General features: G+C 50.8%; 4 protein-coding genes across 4 annotated transcripts; 3 read left to right on the top strand and 1 right to left on the bottom strand.

Annotated features, from left to right (window-relative positions):
* Positions 1–2,484: 2,484 nt before the first annotated feature.
* On the bottom strand, positions 2,485–4,686 carry INS49_007139 (uncharacterized protein; the record flags this gene model as incomplete). Its single annotated transcript, XM_043167904.1, has 3 exons — positions 2,485–2,687; positions 3,875–4,173; positions 4,232–4,686. 3 exons carry the CDS (start codon positions 4,684–4,686, stop codon positions 2,485–2,487), a joined length of 957 nt encoding a protein of 318 aa, XP_043029048.1.
* A 1,681-nt stretch (positions 4,687–6,367) lies between these two features.
* On the top strand, positions 6,368–10,006 carry INS49_007138 (uncharacterized protein; the record flags this gene model as incomplete). The annotated part of the gene is made up of 2 exons (XM_043167903.1): positions 6,368–8,732; positions 8,877–10,006. 2 exons carry the CDS (start codon positions 6,368–6,370, stop codon positions 10,004–10,006), a joined length of 3,495 nt encoding a protein of 1,164 aa, XP_043029047.1.
* A 2,303-nt stretch (positions 10,007–12,309) lies between these two features.
* Positions 12,310–13,330, top strand: INS49_007137 (uncharacterized protein; the record flags this gene model as incomplete). Its single annotated transcript, XM_043167902.1, has 2 exons — positions 12,310–13,271; positions 13,324–13,330. 2 exons carry the CDS (start codon positions 12,310–12,312, stop codon positions 13,328–13,330), a joined length of 969 nt encoding a protein of 322 aa, XP_043029046.1.
* A 2,394-nt stretch (positions 13,331–15,724) lies between these two features.
* On the top strand, positions 15,725–18,472 carry INS49_007136 (uncharacterized protein; the record flags this gene model as incomplete). Its single annotated transcript, XM_043167901.1, has 3 exons — positions 15,725–16,059; positions 16,128–16,691; positions 17,041–18,472. The coding sequence occupies 3 exons, from the start codon at positions 15,725–15,727 to the stop codon at positions 18,470–18,472; spliced, it is 2,331 nt and encodes a 776-aa protein (XP_043029045.1).
* Positions 18,473–19,527: the final 1,055 nt, after the last annotated feature.

Below are 19,527 nucleotides of genomic sequence, written 5' to 3'. Positions count from 1 at the left end.
TCAAAGCATATAAAAGAATTAAATAAAATAGGGGGATATATATATAAATTCCTATATATATTTAAAGTATATAATTGCTTTAGAAATAATTTATAATTAATAGGCTATATAAATTCAAACTAGGGTAACAATATATTTACTAAAAAGAGCACCTTTAATTATATATTTAGCTTATATGATATTAATAATAATAATAATAATAATAAAATAAATCCCATAAGCTGGAATTCTTAATTATAAAAAACACCAGCACTTTCCTTTATAAAAGCAGAATATATAGCTTTAAGAAAAGCTATAAAAAAAGCTAAATATTTATATAATTTACTTAAATATTTTAATAATAATTTAAATATTAGCTTTAATCTTAAGCCCCTTACTATATATATAGATAATAATACAGCTAATAAATTAGCTAAAAATACCTTATTTTATAAAAAAACTAAATATATAAATATTATATATTATTATATAAAAAAGCAATAAAAAATAATAAAGTAATATTAAAATATATAAATTTTAAGAAGAATTTAGCAAACTAGCTTATAAAATCAATAAATAAACTACACTATAAAAAGTTTAAAGAAAAGTATAATTTAATAGAAAAATAATATAAAAATATTAAGCTAAAAAATAAAGAGATTTTCCACTTATATTATAATGCATGTAAAATAAATTAAAGTATTTACTCTTTAATAACTAGGGTTAAGATTTTTTCCTTTACTTATAAAATATATAAATAAATCAAGCGGACTTAATTATATATATATATAATATTACCCTAAATACTGGAAGTTTTCCCCTAAAAGAAATAACTAAAATAATAAAGGTTTTTCCTAAAAAATAAGCGTTACTTACACGGCCTATATATACCATATATACACACAATTACAATATACCTACACTGTGTTTATATATATCTAATTCTACACAGAAAACATATTTCCATAATATATATAGTATAAATAAAATAACGTATGACTTTAATGTATAAAAATATCGTGATATACTATAGCTATTATAAAATAACTAGTAAATCCCATATAAAACCATAATTTAATATATAATACCCTATTAGCTATAAGTTTAAGTTTAAGTAACAGCAAATTTTTAAGTTTTTTGCCTAAATATATAATACTTAATAAGTAAGTTTTTTCCCTTTTATAAGGTTTTCTTACTATATAACTAAATATTCCTCTTTTATAAATTAAATCCCTTATATATAAAATAAAATAAATAAAAGGGAATTAGTTTAAGGGGGGCTATTGGAATATTTTAGATATCTAGGCTATTATTAATACGGGATATCCTTTTCCCCATACGTTTGCCACTGTATGGAGGATAATAACTATAAATAAGGGCCTTCCCTCCCGTAGAATAAACGTTAGCTAGCCTAATAGACTAAGCATCCAACGCTATTATTTCAGAGTGACGAGGGGACGAGAAACAGGGTTCGTGCTCTTGTACAGTAATTAGGACCCCATTTAGGGGCCGGATCCTGGCATACCCGGCAGGGCACGGCGAGGTGCAGTGCATGTTGGCGCGGGTGTTGGCCGTTGGTGGATTAGAGTGTGGTCTAAGAAATGGATAAGAACCAACATAATGTTCAAATACGACGTTGTTGATGTTACAATGGGACTCTGAAGAGAGGCTAACATAGTTTAATCGCTAAGTGGATAGCCGTACAGTACTTCCCCATGTTGATCACACACACAGATATATGTAGGGAGCCTAGCGCCAAGTCGCCAACATGCAATTGACTACTTCTATATTTAACAGGAATGTCGGATTCATTTTCAAGTTACATATGTACCATTTCTGATGTTGTTTTGCTGGGTACAACACCTTCACACCTCAATAGCGATAAGTGACGTGAGACACCAGTGCTCTTAGCTACTGAATCGAACCTTGGTGCCAGTAGGCTCGAGAAAAATGATTCCCCTGTAGCCGTCTGGACACCAAGGTTGCATGTTCACCCTAACTGGGTCCTATCTGAGAGGGTTTGAGGGAGATCAGGGCTCGCAAATTTCAAGCGATTGTGGACCCGTCTCAATAGAAAAAGAGACAATAAAAACTGGCCAAAATTTGCTTAGAAAGTTGGATTCGAGTGGAGATCGCCCTTCATTTTCGTGATGCCGAATACTTCCATACATATCAGGCTGACATAATTGTGTCCGGTCTGTTTCAGGCTTGATGAGCCTTCGGGCTGGCTTGGTAAACTATGATATTGGTTCGACCGCGTCCCTAGTTGCGCGTTCATGCTGTGAACATCTCGTGCTTCATCGATCTGCTCTGGTTGTAATTTACAGCACTGACGCGGCCAGGCTGCTGTCAACACGTCAGTGCTTCTCTTCAATTATGCTATTCATGTATTGCTCAAGTGTAACAATGCTGACCGGGAATGCTGTTTCATCGCAATAAACACCCACGACAACCGTGAAGTCTACTCAGTGAGTGCGCAAATGCCCAGAACGCCATGTATAATGTTCAGTCCGAGTCCCATTCCTCGTCTACCCACGCACCCGGAATTTCGAACAAATGTGGATTATCAATCAGATCCCAGAAGGCCGCAGCATATTCCTCGTAGTGGCAATCCACTTCGAAATACCAGTCCCTTGGCTCTGCGCCGTAATGAACAGCCTTGACTTCGCAAACCTCATTATATCCGAACCCTAGATACAACGCATCGCCTATAATGCTGTCTGCATAGCACTGACTGAGCCATGTCACAGCCTCTTGGCGCCCAAATTCCAACAGATCATAACCGTAGCTGGCAAGAACTGACATCAGAGATTGAAGAGCCCTCGTCAATCTCTCCAAGACACTGCGCGCATTCCTTTCTTTAGTTAACCTCAGTTTAAGGCAATATATTAGCGACATTATTAGTCCTTCTTGGATTGCACTGCAATTCTCTCTGAAGCCGATAAAGAGAAAGTCTGCTTCGGATGCGTGGTGCAAATCATCAGTGGCTTGGATCGCCTCCTCGAGCAGTGTTTTGAAGTCCCCAGCCTCAGCTCTAGAGAACTGCATGATGTAGTAGGAAAACACCACATGCAAAATAGAGCCGTTGCCATCATTCCATGCGTGTGTGTCAATCGGTCGAATGGGGCCGTCGGGGCAGATGACACGTCGGAGACCATCAGCAGTCCAGTTTCCGTGCCCCATACCAAGTATCAATATCTCCTGTTTCAATCTCGGTGAGAGATCATTCCAGAAAGGGAAATACGTGCGCAGACAAAAGTCAAAGAGTTCCTGCCTCTGCGATGCATGTGAAAGACACCATGCGCTCAAAACGTGGTTCGAGTCCCATGGCAGTGTTTCATTATAGAATTCGAAGTCTTCAGCTGCATTGGCTAAAAGATGGAACGAGCCTCGAGATGATAATTGCCGTATGATGTCGATAGGCATTATCCCATCAAAAATATTACCCACCGTCGAGATGTCCATGGCCGTTGGATTCATTTTGTCTAGGTTCATGTTGATAAAATGGTTGACAATGTGAGTGTGCGAACGTAAACAGGCCAACTTGATTGAGTCAACGTTGATCCCACTCTGAAGCGTACTTCTATTGGACATACATTGAATAAAGTATCTCCATAGACATCGCAGTCTTGAGGAGAAGCCAGGCCCTGATCAAATAAATCAAGGAGCCCTTCGAGGTCACCATTTTTGACACAAAGCATGCCGGGCGAGTCGTTAGGGACAATGTTCCGTGTGGAAAGGCACCCCTGCCAGCCTGAGCATGCCCGACTGATTCTGATGTCCCAGACACTTTGAGAAAGCCATCTCGGCAGCTGAAAGCGGACTGCGTAAGCTACTCCACGTTAGCGGCTCGAATATGCTCCAGCCTATATATATATATATGACAATAACTTACTTGCTTCACCGGTAGCGTCTGAACCGGACTTTTTAAATATGATGGCACCGAGTTTAGAAGGCCCGGACCAAGGGAGAGAAACGCTGTTCCCTTGACGCTGGGCTCTCCTTCGTTTATCCAGGGTCTGCTGCCGAGACGTCTCAACGTTTTGAGTGACGACTGGAAACGGTGGTCTTCCCATCGAGCTGGAAGGATTGCTGCTGCCCAACTGTTGCAACATGAGTTGTTGCTGGGCCTGCATGCCTGTTACAGCGGTCCACATGTCTGTGACCATGGCTCCCGTGATTGCGGCGTTGGTTCTGGATGATCATCAGCACTGGGCCGGTCACGACCAAGGGGTTTAGGACTGGTACCCACGCAAGGTAGTTCAGTTGAGACCACTGCAAAAGTCTCATTGCTTTCTCCAGCCTGTCCTGAAATCCCTTGATTGTATCCTTTTTTAGCACGACCTTCATCCTAGCGACTGTCCGCCTGCTCCTCTTCTCTGACTCGACGGCACCATCCAAGTCCTCCATCAGACGTCGTAAAGCGTTTAGAGCGTCTCGGCAATATGCGGCGGTTTGCGGCGTGGGTGCGCCAATGTGAGTCGGTAGTGGTATAGGGAGGGCGGTGCTTTGGATGCCGAGGTTGGTTTCGTGATCGGACAGGATGGGATCCATCATCTCGATCTGCCTCATGAGGTCTTGAATGGTCGCTGGAACCTCGTGCACTTCGTGCCACAGCTTCTTCAGCTTCCAAACTGTGCCCCCGACCTTCAGGCCAACCTCAGCTACGCCCAAGCCGCTAGCTACTGCCCCGAGGATTTCGGCCATGGTGGCTTCGTGGTGAACTGGACTGGAACGCAAATGTTTTCGGAAGGGATTTCGAGAGCGGAGGAGGAGGTTTAGCGACAGAATGCAAGATGCAGAGAGCCTAACCCGAATGCTCTTGAGGGTGGAGCAGACGTGCGGGCTGACGCCAAATGCACCCATCATTGGGTGGAAACTGCCGCCGCGGCGATGCAGAGCTGCAGTCAGCCCAGCAGAGCGCCCTCTGCGCCTGCGTAGACACACCCGGTTACCTTCCCAAATACTGTGTGGCAGCTGATTTTGTAGTCGTGCTTGGGTTTTGAGTCGCTCTTGACGCTTTGGCCCCTAAATGTGATCCCCTGTTTGGACAGTCACGTATGGTCACACACAAGCCCACTCGCGTTTGATGTCTGCCCAAGCGGCGCGCTTCCCCATACGAGAGTCAATGGCCTTTGTAGATACGGTAACGCCGCCAAGACATTTTGGTGCATCTCAAAGGTGCCTTGACCTCTGACGGATCCTAACCGTGTCACGAATAGAAAAATGGAGAGGCTTCAGAGGCTCTTCCAGGCGAATTTGGTATGACTGTAGTCCAGGCTAGTCATATTGTCAAGAGTTCAACCAACTCAGGCGTGTGTTCAAAGCCTTACTGTCCGGCCCTCTCTTGTGTGGTCCTGTGGCCTTGCAAGCAAGTGCTCGGTCGTGGAGTTTGATTTCTGTGTGCGCATGTCTAAACTTGTAATACGTCCGTGCAATGATAGTGAAATGAGAGTTGGTGGTAGACCTCAACCTAGGAGGTTTTTTCGCGTGCGGCGTTGACTGAGAGGACAGTCATCGCAGCTGCAGGCAGGATCATATCCTCTCCAAAGCTCCTCGTAGGTGACCAATTGCCCCTAGAAGAGGATACAGAAGAAGTCAGTATCTTCATACCTAGGTAGAGTCGCACAGCTTCTTTCTTGATGATACAAGGCTGCCATCGAGCGGCCAATATCAAGTCGTCAATATGGCAGGGTGGCTGTGGAGGGGGCGCGTGTGAGTCAAGATGAGACTAGCTCATGGACCGGGCCTTTCGCTCCGCATCTGAAGGCTTGGAGGGCCATCAGGGGCCCATCCTGACAAGTGCAGCGGCTCGGAATCAGCCACCAGGAACCGTGGGGCAGCCGCCCGGGACAGGCCAGGCAAGCTAAGCACAGATCAGGATCTAGCCCGCCAAAGAGACTCTGGGCGTGATGTCATCACATCGGCGGATATCAGACGGTTCGGACGGCAAATCACCCTCGTCACCCGTCCAACGGCCAGGGCCCAGCAAGCTACTACTTGTCTCGCAGCCAGTCGTCTCGTCTGCCCAGATCGACCTTTCATGGTTGTCATTAATTGCCAGCTGCCCTAGCGCACGGCAGGAAATGGCTAGCAGTCTTGGTGAATGGGATGACACGGCAATTCGCCTGTCACGGTGTCAGTGTGTGTGTGTTCAGGTTAGCAGGTTGCTCTAGCCTCCTAGAGACATCATAATTTCATTTTTCGCTTCCTGTTGACGAGCTTCCCTGCTTCGTGTTCCCATAATTGTATCCATCAATTGCATCGTTTTCGCCCGGGACCCCCACCTGCGAACATCTGCATCATCAACGTGTAATATTCTGGTCACAAGTCGGATTATCCCCCAATTCGCGGCACCGCCCCGAGCAGGCGAGAACCAACACGCAGGATGATGCCCAAGCTGAGCCCCCCAGCTGTCGCCGACGAGGACAAGGACCTGAAGCTCGAGACCACCAATGCTCCAGCCGGACAGCCAGTGTCACTGCTTCGAGACGACCAAGGACGCGTGGCTTACCCTGGCTTCGTCCCTCAGCAGCCAGAATCGCCGACCGGTACGAACCCTCCCCCCTCCGCGACCCAACCGCCACCGCCAGGGGGCATCCAGAAGGCAGTATCAGAACCACTCGCTTCAGACCTCGAGCACCCACGAGCAGCCGCGAGGCCACAAGCAGGCCAGAGGTCTGCGACAGCCGCTCCCCCTACCGCAACCCGTCGAACATCAGCGCTGCCGCCTGCCATCAAGCGAGCTGGCACCAACGTCTCGCAGTTACAACAGGCCCTTTGGAACTCCAATCCAAACTTCCGAGATGACACTTCGAGCAGCGACTCCTCCACCGACGACGAGGACCTCGGCGCGGGCGTCGAACGGGCCGACCAGGCGACAGCAGCCGGCAAGAAGCCCCAGCACCCTCGATCCCCAACCACCGACCACTTTCGGCGCTTCAGAGTGGGAAATGAGAATTACACAACAAAGGGCAAGGTGTCCAAGCACGACGGGCGGCTGGCCATCTCGATCAAGGACACAAGTGACAAGGGCTACCTCGCCAAAGCCCTCGGTGCTACCGTTGGGAAGGTCGTGCCCCGGAAGGGAACTGACGAAACCGACCAGGGCGGCGAACCACCCACTGCCGCGAGAAGATCCTCCGAAACAATTGTCACCCCCGAGAGTATCCAATGCCCAAAGCTAAATATCGTTATCATGGTGATCGGGAGCCGTGGGGATGCGCAACCATTTCTCAAAATTGGCAAGGTCTTGAAAGAGCAGTATGGCCATAGGGTCAGAATCGCCACCCACCCCGCCTTTCGCGACTTTGTTGAGAAGGGCACGGGGCTGGAGTTCTTCTCCGTCGGGGGAGATCCGGCTGAGCTGATGGCTTTCATGGTGAAGAACCCGGGCATGATACCTACTTTGGAGACCGTGAGAGCTGGCGACATTGGGCGCAGGCGACAAGCCATGGCCGAAATGTTTGAGGGTTTCTGGAGGGCCTGTATCAACACGACAGACGACGAAAAGGACACCAAGAACGCTCGCATGATGGGGGACAAGCCACCCTTTGTTGCTGATCTGATCATCGCCAACCCCCCGAGCTTCGCACACGTGCACTGCGCAGAGGCGCTGGGAATACCGTTACTCATGGCCTTCACCTTCCCATACACGCCGACAAAGTCATTCCCACACCCGCTCGCCACCATCAAGAAGAGCAACGTCGACCCTGGCTACTCGAATTTCATGTCCTACCCGCTTGTGGAGATGATGGTGTGGCAAGGACTGGGCGATCTGGTCAACGACTTCCGTGTCAAGACGCTTTGCTTAGACCCCGTGTCAACACTCTGGGCCCCAGGCGCTCTGTATCGGATGAACGTGCCCATGTCCTACCTGTGGAGCCCTTCTCTCGTCCCGAAGCCTGCGGACTGGGCAGACGAGATCGATATTTCGGGTTTTGTCTTCCTGGACCTGGCTTCTTCTTTTACCCCTCCGGATGCTCTCGAAAAGTTCCTCAACTCCGGCGACGAGCCTGTCTACATAGGATTCGGGTCGATTGTTGTCGACGACGCCGACAAGTTCACAGAGATGGTATTTGAAGCTGTACGACTCGCAGGTGTAAGAGCACTTGTCTCTAAGGGGTGGGGTGGCTTGGGCGGTGAGAACGTGCCAGACAACATCTTCATGCTAGAGAATACACCCCACGACTGGCTCTTCCCCAAGGTCAAGGCTTGCGTGATCCACGGCGGTGCCGGCACAACTGCGATGGCTCTGAAATGCGGCAAGCCGACAATGGTCGTGCCATTTTTTGGAGACCAACATTTCTGGGGTCCTATGATCGGAAGGGCAAAAGCAGGACCCGAGCCTGTGCCCTACAAACATCTGTCGGCTGAGAAGCTCGCGGAAGGAATCAAGTACTGTCTCACCGACGAGGCACAAGAGAAGGCCCAGGAGATGGCCCGTGACATCGCACGAGAAGGCGATGGTGCAGAGAATGCCTGTTCTTTCTTCCACAAGCACTTGCAGCTCTCTGGCAAACACAGCATGAGGTGCTCGATCCTGGAGGACAAGGCTGCTGTGTGGTGGATGAGGAACACCAGCCTCAGGTTGAGTGCTCTGGCAGCTGACATACTCGTGGACAAGGGATACATCACCTGGCGCAAGCTGAGACTCTTGAGACATTGCGAATACAACGACTTTGAAGGGCCTGGTGAGCCTGTCACTGGCGTCATTGGCTCCATTGCTGGAACTTTCGGAGAAGCGGTTGGTGGTGTGGCAAGCGTGCCAGGCCGACTTGCGAAGACCTCGAACAAACGCCGAGAGCGGAAAGAGAGACGTAGAAGAAAGGCTAGAGAGGTGAAAGACAAATTAAATAATAAAGGCCAAGAGAAAGGGACTGCTAAGACAACTCAAGACGAGAGCGCAACGGGAGACTTGGGCAAATCGGCGTCCAAGGACAAGACCCATGATAGCAAGGAGGAGCCGGCCAAGACAGGAGGCGCTCAAAAAGGCGAAGACGAAGGCAATGATCACGGCAGAGCGTCCATCCAAACGGCCACGACCGAAGGAACAGCGGACGAAGGATACGTGGACCAGGTCGCCGAAGGCGTCGGCAAGTCCGCCCGCGCAATGGCCACGGCCCCCATCGACCTCTCAGTGGCCCTCGCGCAAGGTTTCCACAACGCACCCAGGCTCTACGGCGACGACACCGTGCGCCGGCCCACGCGCGTCACAGGGATCCGGTCCGGCCTGCGGGCGGCGCGGTCCGAGTTCCTCTTCGGCGTCTACGACGCATGGACAGGCGTGGTGCGGCTGCCCTACCGGGGCGCGCGGCACGGCGGCGGCGTGGAGGGGTTCGCCAAGGGCGTGGGGATGGGCGTTACCGGCTTCGGGCTCAAGAACATCGCCGCGGTGGTGGGGCCGTTCGGGTACACGCTCAAGGGCATCAAGAAGCAGGTCGAGCGGCGGCAGCCCACCAAGCACATCCGGCGGGCGCGGATCCTGCAGGGGCAGAAGGAGGCGGCCGCCCTGGGCCCCGAGGAGCGCGACGCCCGCGCCAAGGAGGTCGTCCGCGGCTGGGAGGTGTTCCAGGCGCTGTGGGCCACGGTCGAGGGCAAGGAGAAGGCCAAGGGCGGGCTCAAGGCGCAGTTCAGCGAGACGCGCACGCGGGGGCAGGGGGTCCCTGAGGCGCTGGAGAGCGTTGCCATGGCGGAGAGGACGCTTGAGGAGGTCAAGCGGGGCGGGAAGGTGCAGACTGGGATGAAGGAGTTCCGCCGGTCTGAGGACCTTGCGAGGAGGTCTGGGGATATCTCCGGGAGGCAGTCGGTTGACAGGAGGGGGTCACCTCATGGTGGTGGTAATACTGTTGGGCGGAAGTCGGCGGACCAGGGGCAGTCGCTGGACCCTGCTTCTGCTGCTGCTGCGAGGAAGTCGACGGATAATACGAGTGCTGATAGGCAGAAGAGGCCGGGCGCCTCTGAACGTATTGAGGAGGGCGACGAGGGACCTGCAAGGCCCGTGGAGAATGGGAAGGTGGCTTCTTGATTAACTGGGCATGGCATGGCGTGGAGTTTAGCGACCTGGGTCTTGAAGGGACTGGAATACATATACCCCCTGTTGCCTTTTGCTTTGCGTGGTTGCGCTGGGTAGCTGGTGAATCCCTAGGTAATGAACTAATTGGGGAGGTAATAGGCATAGAGAAGTACCACTAATGAAGATACTCGATGTCGTATCCAATCGAATGGAGTCTTCCCCAAGACACGACTCTCAATTTTATTACCAGCTTTCAGCCAGGTGAGTCCCAATTGGCAAAGGAATTCAGGCATCCTTGTACATTTGCCTGTTTCAACGCACACTTTCTCCTGATCCCGGTTTTGATGATGTCGTTCTCTATACAGTTCAACCCCTAAGATCGTCTAATATCCTATTCAATAGTTGTGGAGTTTGAAGTCATCGCGGCTGAAAGACTTATGCAGCATGCATACTTGAATACGCTATACAACCAATGGTACGTTTTCTCATTTCTAAATTTGAATTAGGGACGGCGCATCGCACATCAAGAGAAACACAACAGCGTCGGGAGTTTACTCAGAACCTTAGAATATGGAGGCACAGCGTCTCGTCAAGTGATTAACGGCCGCCGCCGCGGATGGAAGGAAACCTGTGGTTCTCGCTCCTCTGCCTATAGACCACTGTCACTTTCAGGTCTCGGACTGGAGGGTGATCAACCTTTTGGGCCAGTACCACAGTTGGCGCCCATCACAGAAACTGCTCGATGTGACCATATATTCGAGAGATATTTTAGAAGCCGCATGAGAAATATAAACCAGAGCATCAGCCAGTATCAGCTGATCGGCATCGTCGGTGATCTTATACAGGCATCCGTTCGCCTAGGCAAGAAAGCGGCGTCTGGTGTTGACACCATCTCTCGGGCCGTCCAACGCGCCAGTGGGTCGCGGCCCATCGTGTAGAATCATCAGCCGCAGCCGGTGTGATGAGGCTCGCAGGAGGATCTCGCTGGCGACGCCATCAAGAGCCGGCGTGCAGCCGACTATTGCGAAATGGTGTAGGCCATGTTGCGCAAACAATGGTCATTGGTCAGTCCGTCCAGGAATCGACTTCAGCCGCGCCGCACTGGCAGCCTCGTAGGTCCAGAGCGGTACCCGGCCGGCGAGCTGACCGGTACCTTTCCAACTGCCGGACAGTGATTAGGCAGTCGTACGTACTGTAGCCCCTGTATGAGGGGGCTGCGCGGTCCGCGCTGCCACTTTCGTGATTGGTCATGTCTGCCGCAGCGCACTCGCAGCGTCTGAGATCCAGGACAGCAAATCAGCTTTACTAGTGGAAAAAGAGAAGGGAGCAAAGAAAAAAAAAAAATTGGTAGCTTCTCTTTGATTGAGCGTGTCATCCTTAGTGCAGGGGCCATGCTACTGTAACACAGTTAGCACTTCTTGGAATCGAACTCGCGACCTTGGTGATGCAGCTTACATCTTCTCTGCTACGTTGGGTGTTAGCCTGGCTGGCAATTCGGAGACACGGGCGCGTACATACTATCGTTTCAAATTGACCAAATGCCCGAAGGCGAAAGGATACGTTTTTTTGAATCTAAGTACCCACAGGTCCCAGCTCCATCCTCAATGCTCATGGGACCCTTTTGAAGCTATGATTCTTGCAGCACCTCTGCATTTAAATAAATTATCCTCTTTAGCGCCTCCTTATTATGCCTTAAGTAGTTAAAAGTAAGACTTATATTTAAAAATTATTTTATACTTTTAAAACCAAGCCTTATAAGAGCTATTATATAATAGCTAGGTATTACGTTACTAGGGCTAAAGGTAGGTGCACGGTAAACTAAACGTATTGATAGCAATGCCGGCCCTCTATCAGCTGGGCGCCAGCTGGCTCTTACGTCTAAGCGCTAGCCAGCCTGCAGCCAGGTAGGCATAGGTTGCAACTTGCAGCTCCCGTCACCTACCTGGCGGGAATAGCTGCAAGTCTACAAGCTTTGGTAGATGCATGGTAGCTCCCCACTGAGGGCCGAAGTGCCCAGGAGAGCCGAAAGGGCTCCGCGTTTCAAGCCGAGAGCTTAAAAGGAGAACTTCCCTGCCCATTTGCTATAAAGACCATCATCATCTTCTCTTCTTTCGAAATCCAGACCTCCGTGTTCCATCACCTTACAAGCTACGCATGGCTTATGTATCTACCAATGCTTAAAATCTACGAAAGGCTTGCGTGGGTGCACAAGCCTTATAACCTGCCCCTAGGCCTCGGTGCGGCACCTTAAAAAAACACGCACGTTACGCAAATGCCATCTTTCTAGCCATGCACTTTGCCACTCGCAACTCCAGATGAAAACAACGCAGCACAAAGTTGCACTGAGCTCTACACGTCCTGGCCGCCATGCATCAGCAGGAGAGGGGGACCCTACAAAGCAGGAAAAGCAATTGATTGCTAAGGAATTGGTTTGTAGTGGGGAGCGAGCCAGGATTCGGCTCAAAGCCCTACCCTACGAATTTGGCGAGACGAACACCGAAGGTGTCATTCCTGACAAGACACGTATCATCCAAGAGTGGGCTTCATTGAACAACCAGGGTCTCAATCCCTCAGATCATGAGGTAGAGGCTTTGCAACAAAGGCCAGGTCTGAGTTCAACTCAAATCTCCAAATGGCTACAGAAAGAGCAGGGCAAGATCTTCAAAGCTACACAGCCTCACCACGACGGTCAGATCATCCCACAACGAAAGCGGAAGCGGACGGCGAAAGGCTCTGGGTATAGGGCTGCTCTTGAAAACTGGGTCCACGAACATGAGGGTCGCCTTTGGCAGAATGACGAGGAGTTCACGGATACGCTGCGGAACTTATCTTGCTCAAAGATACAGGTCACGGGCTGGTTTGCTTACCGCCGCAAGAAAGCAAAACTCGAGCTTGAACGTGCATTCAAAGATCCTCGCGGCTTTATTGCTCGCAACGGCCAAGACGGAGACGAGATCCTCTGGGAATTTTTTTCGGCTATTCACTCAGGCGTAACTCCCCCCTGTGCAGGGAAAAGCTTAGCAGCAGGCTTGCTTGGCCTCCCTGTCGAGTTGATTGCCAAACTCATCGATGCGATCAGAGAGAAACCCGACTACGCCTATGAAGTCGAGACAGGCAAGAACCAAAAGAGAAGCGACAGCGTTGACTCGGACGACGGGGCTGCGAATGAACGTCAAAGCGGCAATCTGCCACATAATCCTGCGGACACTGACTTCACCTTCGATGGCAACACAGATTCTGCTGTTACTCTTACAGATACTATCGAGCCCTTCCCTACGTACGTGGAGGCTTCGAGTGATAGCTCAGAATCACACTCTATCTTTCCCGAGCCTTTGATCAATTTTGGACACCTGCTTCCGGAGGCGCAGCCTTGCAATGGTTCATGGACAACGTCTGACATCAAAACTGAGATTGGTCGTTACATAACAAAACTACCACGGTATTGTTCCTCTATCCATTGCCTTCAGTGGCGAGTTTACTCTCGTTTTGAGCCAGAAAATGATGGGATTTGCCGTTGCTGAAGTTCTCTCCATCTGCCAACCCCAAGGGTTGCAAAGCAGAAGGGAGATCTCTCCGGAAATTGTTTTCCCACACGCTCCTTTGCCGCCGCAACACCAGAATTTGGAACCAAAGATCCTGGACTGCCAAAACGGAATTCAATATTCTTTTCCGTATTGCGATGAATCCTACGATGCCGTATTCAATCTTGCAGAGCATCTTGGGTGCCACACCAAGCCATTCTACGTCTGCTCGGTGGTTCATTGTCGGGCACATGTTGGTGAATTTCGGATGACTTATAATCAGTCGTACGCCCATCTTAGACAACATCGTGAAAAGGGAGAGTTGACAGACGTCAAAAAATGGGTATCAAGTCCAAAACATTACTGGATTCGACAACCCCAAGTCATCCGAAGCCATGTCAATAGTCTGGCTAAGAGAGAACTGCTCGCCGCCGATGTTGCGGAGACAGGAATCAAGGAGCCATCGCCAACTGGCGCAGATACGGACCGGTCAAGAAATTCTCGGAACAAATGGTATTGCACCCTCAAGCGCCAGGCTACTGCTTTAAGCCAGTCCGGTGCGGACAAGACAGAGGGGATCTCTGAAGAAATGGAAACTCAAGTTCTAGCTTACAACCTCCAGAAGAAAAGATACGGTAGGCCGTTGATGCATATTCTCTCAACAGAAGGCTAATCCCGGCGCAGCATTCCTTTCTGGAATAAGATGCGACTTGGGAACATGGGGCGGAATGTGTGTTGGCCCTCGGTCGTCGCTCGTCCGAGTAACAGAATCATGTCCGCACAACAATCGACTAGATTGGACCAACACGAAACTCTTCCTAAACCGAGGGAAGACTTGCATTCACTTTGACTGCCGGTGCGTCTCATGCGATCAAGATCTCCACATGGCACAGCAACTTCGAGCCTGGGGATCTCTAAGTAGCGAGGAAGACGACGATCCAAGTTGCAAGACAAGCGGCTGCTCACATCCCCGACTGCATCGAGCTATCTACTGTGCGATGCATATCATGGCATACACAGTAGGCCGACACCCGCCGTCTTGGAAAGGGGAACACAGACTCTCGGTTCTGACCCCGCTCCGAGGCGCCACGAAATGGGAGATTGAGGCTTCTTCAGGTTTCAGGCTTTTCCTTGACAGAATGAAGCTCCCACAGAGCACGAGGTTCGTTGTCATAGATCTTGAGGGCCTTCTCTCGAGAAAACCGCCTGTCTTGGACCAAGTTGCAATGGTGGATATCAATTCATTCACCGCAGGGCATCTCGAAACTGTTCTCAATGTCAACGTCAGCAATGCCCATCCCGTGCCGGCCTGTCAAACACTCGGCACCTTTCGCGATAACCCTCTGGAGTTTGGGAAAAGGGATTATTGGCATTACAATAAAGAACGTCTGTCAGGCGTGCGTGTCAATCTTCTCCAGGCAGCGGAGATGATCAAAGAGAGCGGAATCACGCCACGAGACTATATTGTTGTATGGCATAGGACCCGAGCAGATGTTTCTGCATTGAGATACTTGCTCTCGCAAGCTGGTTTCTGTGATGTCCCCCCCCCCCCGGATGAGCACATAATCCGTCTACCCTATCTTTTCCGGCATAACCTTGACCTGCCTGGAGGCGTCCCCTGCTCCATGGAATTCCTTTTCTCAACGTTCTTCCCCGAAAACAGCCTCCGGTTCACTCATCATGATGCGCTAATCGATAGCAAGAAAGCCACCCTCATGACTTTGCTTCGGAGAAGATGTGTAGAGGCGAGGACACGACGGATTTTCAAAGGACCACAATTGCATAGTCTGTATTCACCTTCAGATTAGCCCGTCTGGAGGGTGCGTGTGGTCCAGCTCTGAGGCTCTTCAGGCCCGTTTCCTGGCCTGCTCCAGCGACTGGGCCTTGCAGTTGGTGGCTAATTAGTCAGGAGTTTACACACAAATAATACACCCCCAACTTCATCACCCCCATTTGTGCTGTAATCGCAGAGCCTCATGGGGGGGCATAAAGCGGCTGGCTGTATTGCCATGGTTGATCTCCCGCTGGTGCGTCCCCTACGAACAAGAGGCACAATGATGAGACCAAGGCCGTCCATACACTCTCGTTCTCAGCCAATAATAGCTAAAATGCCCACTTATGGGTCCTCGAGGCAACTTGTAAATATCTGCTCGCCAACTACCATCGTTAATCTAATCCTCCAAACGTCTTTGGGTACCCAGACACGAACATGGCTACGGACGGTGCTAATGACCCCGGGGAGTCCCGGCGGCGGATCATACTCGACAATGTCATTTACGAGCCTGTGAGCAGTGTCGTATCCTCTCGCCAGCAACGCTCACAGGTCTCCATGTACAATTACAGCGAGCTCAGGCGCATGGATCCTTACAAATACAAGGGGCTCCGCTCCATGCGCAGACGCCTCCGGCTGCTCCGCCTCCACGGCGGGGGCTTGTTGGACCCCGAGATCACCTGCGAGTTGTTCGAGGTTGAATACGACAAGGATGACCAAAACATCGTCAGGAGAGTCTTGAGCAAGGACGAGCGAAGTGCCAAGCGCGAGAGGTATGAGAGGCGCCGCGCCAGCGGGAAGGCCCCGGACCATTCGAGCATGTCTCGGAGCTGGGGGCCAGTGTCCTTGTCCAGGCTACGGGGAAGGTCTTCCGGAGGGATGGAAACCAAGCCACCGACTCGGAGGACGGCGTTGATACTAGGCCTCGACTTCGGGCTCGTAGGTCTGCACGCAAGGGTCTGAAGAGAAACGGGACGGGGGAAGTGGAGGGATCATCTCGACCGTCGGCATTGGCTCCGCAACGGCCGCTGCTCAGCCTCGAGTACCTGGTATCCAGCTTGTCTGTCTTCCGGGCTACACAGCCTCGAGACGCCGTGTACTCGATGCTCGCAATTTCTCGGGACACGGCGCCATTTGCCGAGCCGCGGACCAAGTCCCGGGAAGGATCCGAAGAGGCAATCATCATGTCTACTGTCTCAAGCTTCCTGGAACGCAAGCCCTTTAGGGTCGACTACAGTCGGGCGTACAGTGATGTCTGCAAAGACTTCATCTCATTTTGCATCCAAATCAGCGGAAGATCGGAACCGACGAGGGCTTTGGATATTCTGTGTCGACCCTGGGCGCCTGATCCGGAGGTCACTGCCGGGGGCGTGGTGCACGAGCATCGAAAGCCGATGCTGTACAAGTTCTTCCCCTCTTACGAGCGTGAGAAATTGTGGCCAGTTGGCAGGGCTCGTCGCCAGACATTTCAGGTGTTTCCAGAGTACCACCCTATTGATATAATCTACAAAATAGAAGACCCTGAACAACGTATCGGAGCACCAATTTTACGAAAGCCGGACACGAGAAGCAAAGCCGATTACTGGAGAGATTGCAAAAAAAAGACAGGGAAGAGCACTCCAAAGAGCGTATTGCAACGTTTGAGAGAGATGTAATGCCTTTTCTCTCAAAGAAAAGGGAACCTCCGAAAAAGGCAGAAGAAGAGGGGACTCTGCCGTTAGCGAACAGAATGAGTCTGACGAGGAAGATAAAAGACATGAAGAGGAAGAGCAAGAGGAGCAGAACGAGCAGGACAAGGATATATCCCTTCCTTCTTGGATATCTTGTATTTCAGGGGCATCGTTTGCCCTTTACCGCCATCCTGGTATGCACAAGGCCGGGAGAATCGGGAGAATGAACGCGGACCCCCTGGTAGGCCTTCCTCAGGACGGCCACAAGAACTACAGCGCTGCTCAAAACACGAAGGTCGATTTTAATTCAGGCCGTCGTCTGCGCTTCCGGAAACGCCCCATGCCAGACCACTGCAGTCTCTACACCGAGGGTTACATCCTGGCCAAGATCGAAAGCGTGGCCGAGCCGGCGAGGCTGGGCGCCATCCCGGAAACGTGGACCAAGGTCGCCGGCTGGGAGAACGCCGTCGACGGCCAGACAGACCCGCCTGTGGAGTTCTGGAGGACCCTTGTGGCTGACCGAGGTAAAGACGGCCGGAATCCGCCCTACTACTACGCCACGGCCTGTAGGGAGTCGGTCAGGAAGGGTGGTCTCCGTGGCGGCTCGGTAAACACTGGCGCCCTCATCAACAGCGAGAGGAATTCCATCATTGCTGACTTCTGTCGGCGCGTCCAGGCCGTTGTATGGAACCGCTGCTTGATCAAGACAGGCGAGCCTCTTAATGTTCTCGGTCTGGCTAGCCAACACGTCCAGAAAGGTGACCTCATCCGCATTATCTTCGGATGCACGGTTCCGGTCATTCTGCGGAGAAAAGAGAAGCGAGAGGGAGACCCGGAAAAAGAGAAAATGCAGGACCGAATTGAGTCGATGAAAGCCGCCATGGAAGTGTGCGAAGAGACATGCTCCCGGAAGCTTCGCTATCAGAAGCGGCTCCAGATAGAGCGAGCAAGGGGCAAAGGTCTCGACATGATATGGAAGAAAGAGGTGTTGGCAGAGCTGAAAGAGGTCAATAGTCAGATGAGAAAGTGGAGGGAGCGGGAAGAGGAGGACAAGGAAAGGAAGATTGAGGAGGCTAAAGACCAGGAGGATAGAAAAGACAGGGCAAAGCACCGCCAAATTGCGGCAAAGATGATGAGAGAAGAGGCAAAACTGCAACCTCTTCAAAAATCCAAAACGATGCCAGACGCAGGCCTCAGGTCCGTGGCGATGGAAACAGCGCCTAGTGTGTTGAACGAGGGTGGGCCAGAGCAACCTGAAGGGACTCAGAGCACCCACGCGACTCCTCCTCAGGCGCACGGCCAAGACGGACACGACGCAGTCAGAGAGACAGGGCAAACTACCACAGAGCAGTTGAAGAAGGAGAGACAAAAGAAGAAAGACGAGGCACGGGTGGAAGATCCCAAGGTCTACTACGAGGTCATGGGTGAAGCCTATATACACGGCATGATGGACGGAGAAGCAGTGAGACGACAGATAAACGAGGACGAGCCAACGCGTATGTTTGAGATTCGATAGTCTGGCGCCTTGTATTAGCGGTTCCTCAGAGGAGCTTGAAATGAAGAAACATGATCTAATAACATACCAGGGGGTGCTCTACTTGTAGACTGGGAACCCCATATCTGGGGTCTATTTATCTAGCCGTTAGTGCTGCCACTAATGCTAGTACTGGGTATTGTTTGAGTACAATAATGTTCTAAAAATGGTAATGTGGGAGACAAGGGTAGCATGTATTAATGTTAGACTACTCTTTTTGCTAAAATGTCCCACAGAAACGGAAGTGAGATGAAACAAGACGAAAACAAGAGCTACGATTGAGAAGTACAGACTGCAGTGCCGTTCCAGACGTCTATTCCCCATCTAGATCAACAAACCGATAAGACCAATATGAACACCATATGAAAGTGGCTCCCCCAACTATAACTAATACAACGTAGAATATTGCAGCCTTGATGTCAAAACAATATCAGTGTCATTTTAGACAATATTACATGGATATCGACACGAATGATAGCACTTACTCTGGCCTCTCCATCAAAACTCCGTCCATCGTACAGAGGCGTGATCACAAAGATCGACAAACCCAACAGGAAGAACAAAACCGAGTAGGACATGAGCATGATAGGTGCTTGCCAAGTAAACACCATGTTCCATCTCACTTCAACCTGCGTCCGGGGTTCCTCAGTCTCGACTTGGGCTATCGCTGGTAACTCGTGGTTCACCTCCGAGGCGTGTCTTGGAGTTATAGGCCGTGGCAGGGAAGGCAAACCACGATCAATTTCGTCTTTGCATCTCTCATGCAGGACCATGGCAAGCTGTTTCTTCCAGTTCATCCTTCGAGGAGATTCTCTGATAGATGCAAAGACGAAAGCCTCCGATGATGACAATAACACCGAGAACAGAGACAATACGAGGCTTGAGTACCAACAGGCGGGGCCTAACCAGAATACTGTCGCCGGGGCCGGCCAAGAGAAGCAGCCGATTACTGCCGCCGCAAGAAGAGTACCCTGATGTAGGAGGTTAGCGTCAGCCCCCGTTCGCTGCCAGGAATCTAGATTTCCGCAGGATTCAGG

This window comes from Diaporthe citri (genome assembly GCF_014595645.1).
Source record: "Diaporthe citri strain NFHF-8-4 chromosome Unknown scaffold_2, whole genome shotgun sequence".
NCBI classification, from domain to species: Eukaryota; Fungi; Ascomycota; class Sordariomycetes; order Diaporthales; family Diaporthaceae; genus Diaporthe; species Diaporthe citri.
This window is presented reverse-complemented; position numbering and strand designations above follow the sequence as displayed.